Below are 8,797 nucleotides of genomic sequence, written 5' to 3'. Positions count from 1 at the left end.
TAGCCGGCGATGATGAACGTGTCCCGCAGGCACAGCTCGGGGCTCTCCAGGATGGCTGCCAGCAGGTTGATCTCCCTCATGATGGAGTCCTCGTTGGTGATCCCTCGGAAGCTCCTGCAGGGGTCAGCTCAGGTCAGCTCTGGCTGCTTCCACAGCTCCCTGGCACTGCTGGGGGTGGCTCTGCACCCTGGGGACAGCCCTAAGCTGCACCTGGGGAGGTTTAGGCTGGACTTGAGGAAAAAGCTCCTCAGGAAAGAGCGATTGGACATTGCAAAGGGCTGCCAGGGAGGTGGTGGAGTCACCATCCCTGGAGGTGTTAAAGTAAAGCCTGGATGTGGCACTCAGTGCCATGGTCTGGGTGACAAGGTGGTGTTAGGGCATAGGTTGGACTCAATGGTCTCAAAGGTCTTTTCCAACCTAGTTCATTCTGTGATTCATTTTAAACCCACTGTTCTTCCAGAGCCACTGTTTCATTTTTCCAGAGCCACTGTGTTCATTTTAAACCCACTATTTTTCCAGAAACGCCTTCTGACTGACTTGGTTGTGTTTCACCAATGATCCTCACTGTGATTAATCCCAAACCATTTTTTCTTAAAATTTTCTGTGCCATGTCAGACACTTTGTTCCCAACTATACAGAATAGTCTGAGGGTGTTTTAGCACACATTTACAGATCATTTTACCAAGTAATTGGTATAAATATAGAATAATCTGATCTGGAAGGGACACACAGGGATTGTGGATTCCAATCCTGTCCCTGCCCAGACCCCCAACAATCCCACCCTGGACATCCCTGGCAGCGCTGTCCAAACCCTCCTGGAGCTCTGGCAGCCTGGGGGCTGTGCCCAAAACATTTCCCTGCTATTAATTTGTAACCTTTATTTCCTGACCATCCCATTCATAAAACAGGCAGCTTTTGCAACTCTTGAAATTAAGTTTTACAAGGTCTAAAAAACCTAACATGCCCAGACTGAGAGCTGGGTGTTTGTCCCGTGTTTAGCAGAGCAGTTACAGCATTTCTCACCTGCTGTAGACAATGGTGGCAGGCCACTCCTCGATGATGATGTCAGAGTCGAAGGGGTGTGGGGGCTCGTCCTGCAGCACCTCGGGCAGGTAGTAGGCCACTGTCACCGCCTGTGTCATCGCCGACTGCGCCTCGTTGGTGTGCACGATGGTCACGATGGGCACGGTGATGCCCAGGTACAGCCCTGCCCACACACAGGGGGTCAGAGCACTCGGGAGGCTCAGGGAAAGCTTTGCACACTGTGCCTGCCTGCTGAGCTTGGGGGTCCAATCCACATTCATATGGGGATAGTTCTTCTGAGTTGGGGGTTATTTGGGCAAGTCAAAAGTTTAGTGCAGTTCAGAGGATGCTTAGGCTTAGGGATAGGGCCAGTATGAATAGGACTGTGTTTATTACTCTTCTCTGGGTTTAAACCAGATTCCAAGGATTGGAAGTGGATCGTAATTAGTACACTAGAAAAGCAAGATCCACATCAGTAGATAGAAATGTAGAGGAATAATCATACGACGTCTACAAGGTGTCAGTATCAGGCGGCTGCTTCAAACCCGAAGTGTTTGAAGGGATTTCACAGGGAGTTCAGGCAGTGCGGGTGTGCTCTGAGCTGGGAGGAGCAGTGAGTGCCCAGAGCAGCTCTGGCTGCCCCTGCATCCCTAAAAGTGTTCCAGACCAGTTGGACACTGGAGCTTGGAGCAGCCTGGGACAGTGGGAGGTGTCCCTGCCATGGCAGGGGTGGAACAGGAAGATCTTTAAGGTCCCTTCCTACCAAACCATCTGTGACTCCATGATTTCCCTGTGCTTTGTAGTTTGTGTCTGTGTGTGCAAATGTTTGTGCATTTGTGTCCAAAACACAACGTTTGGTGAGCTCTCCCCTCGTCATGGAGGGCAGGGAGTTTGCCTGAAGTCTTTTCCCCCTCCTAAAGGAGTTGTATTTATCTTCAAACTGACCTTGTGTCATGGTTTAGATATTTGGGAACAAAACTGCAGGCAAGAGAAGGGGCTCTCTGTGGATTCACTGAGGTTTTGCTGGTGATAAAAATGTTGCAGTATTTTTTGCACTGTTGTGTGTTTGGACTGCAGGAGGCAGAGGGAACTTCCCTTCTGTGCAGTTTGATAACAACCCTGCCGTTCTGGAGCTAAAATTACTTTTAAACCACATTAAAGTGTTAAAAGAATGGGGAAGGTACCTGGGGAAGGAAAAGCTTTTGTGATCAATGTTTGTATTTTCTTGGAAAGATACTTAAGGGCTGAGTCAATTACAGCAGAGAGCACTGAGCATAGCAAAACTTGATAGTAACTGGAGGATGAAAAATATGAGAACTGATGTCTGGAAGTGAAAACCAGATTAAATTGGATTGCACACCAGGTGCACATTTTACAGGCAGGCACAAGCTCTCTAGGACATGGTGGATTTGCCATTATTTTGAGCTAAAACTGGATTATCTTGCTGGAAAACATGCTTCAACCACAAATTTGCCGTGTCCATTGGGACAGGGACAATTTCATATCTTGAACTAAAGGAAAGGAGGCAGAAAACTCTGCTCCCTTTTGGGGTCACACTCTGCCAGGTGATTTCAGTGCTGCTGTGAAAATGAAACTCTGCAAATCCTGCAGCCAATGCCAGATTTACAGCAGAGAGCAAGCTGGGACAGTGGGAGGTGTCCCTGCCATGGCAGGGGTGGCTCTGGGGGGGATTCAAGCTCCTTCCAACCCAAACCATCCCAGGATTTCTATGATTTTTCTAGAAAGGCTGTATGATAGAAAAACATCCCTGTAGGGTGTGTATCTGGGACAAGCTGTTCAAAGCATCTCCCTAATTAGGAGAGAGGGCAGAAATACAATTTTCTGACTGCTGTGGGGTTGGGGTGTCCTTACCTGAGGAGTTCTGCTCGCAGATGTACCTCATGAGCTTCATGAAGCCGAGGCAGATGCTCTGCTCGTACTGCTTCTCTTTCATTTTGATACAAGCCCACTTGGCTTTCCCATACTGCCTTTTCTCATAGAGCAGGTCTCCCAGCTGCAGACACACAGGGAAGAATTTGGGATTGTCATTTAATCAGCTAAAAACACCAACCAAACAAATACAAGTTAAGCACAAGAACTGCATCTTTTCAGCTCTCAGTGCCATGACCTTGAAAGAAACGTGAATTTTAATCCTTCCTCCTACAAACCAAGGAATACACTGCTGATCTTGGATCAAAACTGACTTCAGCAGATTTTTAGCTAGTTCTCCTTTAAAATAAGGATCTGTCATCTTTTGGACTGGCACTATTAAACATTTAGTTGCAATTAACACTTAATAACCTTATTTTTCAGCTGCAGTTGTTACAGTAACACTGTAACATTAAAAAATGCTTTCAACATAAACAGTCAGGAGTGCCAAACTTCATTTAAACACACTTGAGTGTGTTTAATTGAAACATACTCAAGTTATGGTATTTATAAGTGTGAATTATTCAAATCTATGTAAAAGAAATGTGGCCAAAAAGTCCCCATAGAGGGTCAGTAAAGGTTTTCGTGGTTTTTGATTTAATGTTAAACATTTGTTTGCACATTTCCTGAGCTGGAAGCAATTTGCTGTACATTAATTTCAGTTTTTTATTAGAGGATAAGATGGGTTTATAAATTGCTGCTTTGTTTCATAATGATTCATGATACAGAAGTACATTTTTAGTTTTAAATTCAGTTATTCATCTCTTTCAAGTACTCTTTGCTAAGCTGTTACCAACATGACTGTAAAGGAGCAAATGCACCAATTTAAGTGAAGAAAATGGGCATTTAATTTCAAATGGCAAAGAAAGAGGGGTTTTTGTTAAATTAATTGTGTCTCAAAGGGTGTAATTCCTGGCCATCTTCTGGCTTGCAAAAAAGAAAATTGCACATGTCCAAGGGATGAGGTGTTCCAAATGAGAGCCAGTGGCACAGTTACAGTGCTTTGCACTCATGTTCAGAACCCCACAGAGTTGAAAGCCCTTTGTGAGGAGCCCATTCCCATTTCTGGGAGGCAGGGGGAGGGCAGCAGTACCTTCTCCTTGCGCTGGATCAGGGTGAAGGGGATGCTCTGCCTCTCCTGGGGGTTGTTATTCCTGGTCAGCTGCTGGATGGGCTCTGCCATGTCTGCAACAGAACCACAGTTGCCACGTGAGACTGCAGAAACGAGACTGAAATGTGCCTCATTCCCTTGGGCTGCTTTTAGTTGCTCTTCTCTAGGCAAGGAAAAAGCTTTTCCTAGGAGAGGTTTGTCACGGATGATTTTATGAAAAATCCTTTCCTTAGGATCTTTTCTCCTGAGAAGCTGAGAGGCCTCAGGAACAAAATGTAAACAATGATTATCTGCTCATGTGGAATGCAACAGGTGCATCTGTGATTGGTCTCATGTGGTTGTTTCTAATTAATGGCCAATCACAGCCCAGCTGGCTCGGACTCTCTGGTCAGTCACAAGATTTTATTACCTTTCCCCTTTCCTTTCCCCTTTCCTTTCCCCTTTCCTTTCCCCTTTCCTTTCCCGCCTTCAGATGAAATCCTTTCTTCTATTCTTTAGTATAGTTTTAGTATATAATTTTTAAATATAATATATATCATAAAATGGTAAGTCAGCCTTCTGAAACATGGAGTCAAGATTCTCATCTCTTCCCATGTCGGAGTTGCCAGCAGATTCAACAGAGGTTGCCTGGGTTCTGCCCCTGTGCTGGTAGGAATGGGTTTCCCTCTCCCATTCCCTCCATTCCCTACCCAAGTGTCCATGGAAAGCTTTTGGCTGTGCCCCATTTCTGGCCCTGTGCAGGGGCCATTCCCAGTTCAGCACCTCTTGTGCTGCTGGATTCAGGTGTATCCACACAAAGGGAACTGGGGTGGCTGCTCTTGTTGGCAGGCTCAAGGAATTGAGCTGCTCTGGGAATGAATTTCCAAAGGATGTTTAATTCTATACCTGTGGTTGCCCTGACATCAATTCTAGCTGGAGGTCATGAATAAATTCTGCTCAGGAGGTGATCCCTGCCAGACAGGCTTGGGAACTGTGAGTACAAGGTCAGTCTTAGGAATGGAACACCTCTCTTCCACAAGAGTTGGTCCCCTGCCTTCCAGAGCTGGAGTGAGGAAGGCATTTGTGTACTTAGAGGAGTAGAAACTCGATGTTATGTGCAGTGTTTGACAGCCTGGATGTGAATCCCTGCCCTGCTGCCCCACGGTGTGTGCTGGACATGCAGGAAAAGGAGGAGTTTCAGCTCCCAGAGCCCTTTTTGGGGAGCTGGAGGTGCCTCAGGCTCTCAGTGGAAGAGGCAGGATAATGGGAGAAGAGAGAATTTATTATCCATGTTTGAGAGGAGAGGAGAATTAAGATGCAGGAGAATTAACTTGGCCGAGGTCACTCAGTAAATCTGTAGCTGAGCTGGGAATCAAACCTCCATCTCCTGGCATCCACTCCAGGGGTTTAGCCTAAGACTGTTTGGAATAGTAAAGATCCTTAAACAAAGGGGAAGGAAAAAATACAGGTAAAAAAGCTACATTGTAGTTAAGTGTAAGCATTTTTTCTTTGCAGTGTGTCACTGGGAAACATTTCAAATGTAACTAATAACTGACATGTAAATGCATCTCTTTGGAGGCTGAGGGAAAAATAGAGTTCACCACTGAATTTTCCAAGAATTAGGAAAGCTTTCAGGACTCTAGAATTTAGTCTGTTTTTAGATTATCAATTAGTGGGGATGGGTTATGTTTTTTGCATTCCATATTAGTGCAGAGGATAGGGATTACAACTGATTAAAGTCCTTTGGGGAGTTTTATCCTTCAGTTTCTGAATCTGTGCTTTGTGTTGTCCCAGTGTGGAGAGCTCCACCTGTGCAGGGCCAGGCAGGCAGCAGAGGGACAAGGACAGTTGTGTTTTCTGCAGTTGTGGTTTCAGTGATGCACAGGGATCATCCCAGCCCCCAACAATCCCACCCTGGCCATCCCTGAGGGTGCTGTGCTCCCTCCTGGAGCTCTGGCAGCCTCAGGGCTGTGCCCATTCCCTGGGGAGCTTTTCCAGTGCTGATTTCACCCTCTGGGGGAAGAACCTTTCCTAAAATCCACCCTGAACATTCCCTGGGTCCTGTCCCTGTCCCAGGGAGGCAGGGACATGGGCTGCTCCTTGTCACAGGGGGATTCCTCCTTCAGCCCTGGTCAGGACCTTGTATTACTCTAAAAACCTTGTATTATTCTGTTTTCATTTTAGTAACGTGTGCGGGGTGCCGCAGAGCAAACCTGTAATACTGTGTAACTAAATGATATGGATAACTATGTAACTAGATAATACTGTATAACTGTGTAACTCAAACATGCTCACACCCTGCTTTTGACATATTCCTTGGACTTTGTATCCCTCCTGATGGAATTTAGGAATTCCAGTGCCAGATGCCAGAAGAGCAGGTAATTCTGTGGGAGGGCTTTGGTTTTCTGCTGCACTCAGGAGTGTTAAATAGAGACCCTGCGTGCCCTGGGGATCCCGGAGCTGTCCGATTCCAGCATTCCAGACACAAACCCGTGGCTGCTGGAGTGACTGCTGACACCCTGGGATGGCCCTGGGCATCCAGAGACCCTGCAGGGGCAGGGAGAGTAAGGCAAGGCAGGGAGCCCTGCTCAGACCAATCTTACCCTTCTTTTAGCACATTAATTGTCATTACAACTTTACAGAGTTAAGATGAGACTTCAAAATGTGTCTGGAAAAGGAGGCTGGACTCAATTTGCTGTGTTGGAATGTAGAAAGAGTTTTTAAAGAACAGTAATTTAATAGTGGTAGTGTCCAGTGCAGCCTGGGCAGGGTTTGGCTCTCCCCACCTCGGGGAAGCTGAGTTCTCTGGCCAGGACAGAGATGCTGCAGATCTCTGCTCCTCTGGCCAGGACAGGGCAGAGTTAAATCTGACCCAGCTGAGCCTGTGGTGACTCTCTGCTGCTTGTTAGGAGTTCTCTGACTCATCAGTCTTTCAGATTCTCCAGTCTTCTTAAAATTGAAAACAACTGATTCTGACTAAGATGAGCCTGGGAGCCTCGCTGTGGAAAGCAAATCAATCCTTTACTTGTTTACTGTGTGCCGTTTTTAAACACAGCCCTCTCTTAGAGAGCTATACAGGGGTAGAGGGGATACTTTTAGGAAGAATGTTTTTGCAGGTAGTCAGTTTAATATTTAATTAGCTCTGAGAACTCTCACTGGTTGTTTTCAGTGCTAATCGGTCACTGAATTAGGTCTGAAAACTCACACTGATTGTTTTTAGTGCGAATGGGTCACTGAATTAGCTCTGAAAACTCGCGCTGGTTGTTTTCAGTGTGAATAGATCACTGAATTAGCTCTGAAAACTCGCGCTGGTTGTTTTCAGTGTGAATAGATCACTGAATTAGCTCTGAAAACTCGCGCTGGTTGTTTTCAGTGTGAATAGATCACTGAATTAGCTCTGAAAACTCGCGCTGGTTGTTTTCAGTGTGAATAGATCACTGAATTAGCTCTGAAAACTCGCGCTGGTTGTTTTCAGTGTGAATAGATCACTGAATTAGCTCTGAAAACTCGCGCTGGTTGTTTTCAGTGTGAATAGATCACTGAATTAGCTCTGAAAACTCGCGCTGGTTGTTTTCAGTGTGAATAGATCACTGAATTAGCTCTGAAAACTCGCGCTGGTTGTTTTCAGTGTGAATAGATCACTGAATTAGCTCTGAAAACTCGCGCTGGTTGTTTTCAGTGTGAATAGATCACTGAATTAGCTCTGAAAACTCGCGCTGGTTGTTTTCAGTGTGAATAGATCACTGAATTAGCTCTGAAAACTCGCGCTGGTTGTTTTCAGTGTGAATAGATCACTGAATTAGCTCTGAAAACTCGCGCTGGTTGTTTTCAGTGTGAATAGATCACTGAATGGATGGATGGATGGATGGAGGGAGCTGGGGGTGGAGGGATGGGGACCCGCCTCTGCACACCCAGTGCCGGGCAGGGCACCTGGGCACACAGGGATGGATGGATGATGGAGAGAGGGATGGATGGACAGACGGATGGGCGGGAGACCACCTCTGCCCACCCAGCGCCAGGCAGGGCACCTGGGCATGGATGGATGGACGGATGGATGGATGGATGGATGGATGGATGGATGGATGGATGGATGGATGGATGGATGGAGCTGGGGATGGAGAGATGAGGACCCAGGCAGGGATGGGTAGAGCTGGGGATGGATGGATCCAGACTGGCTGCCCGCTCCTGGTACCTTCACCCCGTGCTGCAGGGACTGAGCAGAACTTAGACACATTTATGTTCTGGCTTTTTTCCCACTCATTCCCTCTCTCCCAGCCGCTCTCTTTGTTATGTTTTCCCCACTGCTTTTCATGTCCCATTAGCCATTCTTTATTGGGATTTTATTTTGCTGCTTTCAAACCACACTTTAAAGACAGATCTTTCATTTTGTTTAGGAGATCTCTGAGGTCTTGCCAAAATACTAGGAGTGCAAAAACTCTGGGATATTTTGTTACTGAAGTCCAGCTTTGGAGGTTTTCAGCTGTGTCATTTTGCAGTTTGTTAGACAAGCCTTTGAATGAGGGAGATGAGCAGCCCCGTTATGGGGTGGATATGGCAATTGAAGCAGGATCTGGATTTCAATCAGGAGTCTGTGTGGACTCTGTTGTCTTTTATTCCAAATTTAACATGAAATGGTTGTTGTGGCCCTTTTTGTGCAGGCAGGAAAGGGAATCCTGGGGCATTTAGGGGTTTAGAGTAATGGGAAAATAGTCCTTTCCTGTGCACTCTTGATGCTTCCAGGGAAAGCTGGAGGAT

At 46.3% G+C, this 8,797-nt stretch overlaps 2 protein-coding genes across 5 annotated transcripts in view; one reads left to right on the top strand and one right to left on the bottom strand.

Moving 5' to 3' along the window:
• The window catches only part of LOC106632230 (heme-binding protein 2-like), a 4,188-nt gene extending 53 nt beyond the window's left edge, over nucleotides 1–4,135 (bottom strand). The window contains 4 exon segments of the mRNA XM_014311876.1: nucleotides 1–114; nucleotides 1,024–1,207; nucleotides 2,896–3,037; nucleotides 4,046–4,135. The exon segment at nucleotides 1–114 is cut by the window's left edge and continues 15 nt beyond it. Coding sequence (XP_014167351.1) covers nucleotides 1–114; nucleotides 1,024–1,207; nucleotides 2,896–3,037; nucleotides 4,046–4,135 — 530 coding nt within the window.
• Nucleotides 1–8,797, top strand: part of FANCM (FA complementation group M) — a 54,326-nt gene that overhangs the window by 6,033 nt on the left and 39,496 nt on the right. The gene's annotated exons all lie outside the window — the stretch shown is intronic.

The sequence above is a fragment of the Geospiza fortis genome, unplaced genomic scaffold (assembly GCF_000277835.1).
Source record: "Geospiza fortis unplaced genomic scaffold, GeoFor_1.0 scaffold23, whole genome shotgun sequence".
Taxonomy (NCBI): Eukaryota; Metazoa; Chordata; class Aves; order Passeriformes; family Thraupidae; genus Geospiza; species Geospiza fortis.
Note: the sequence above shows the minus strand (reverse complement) of the source record. Positions and strands in the feature narration are given on the sequence as shown.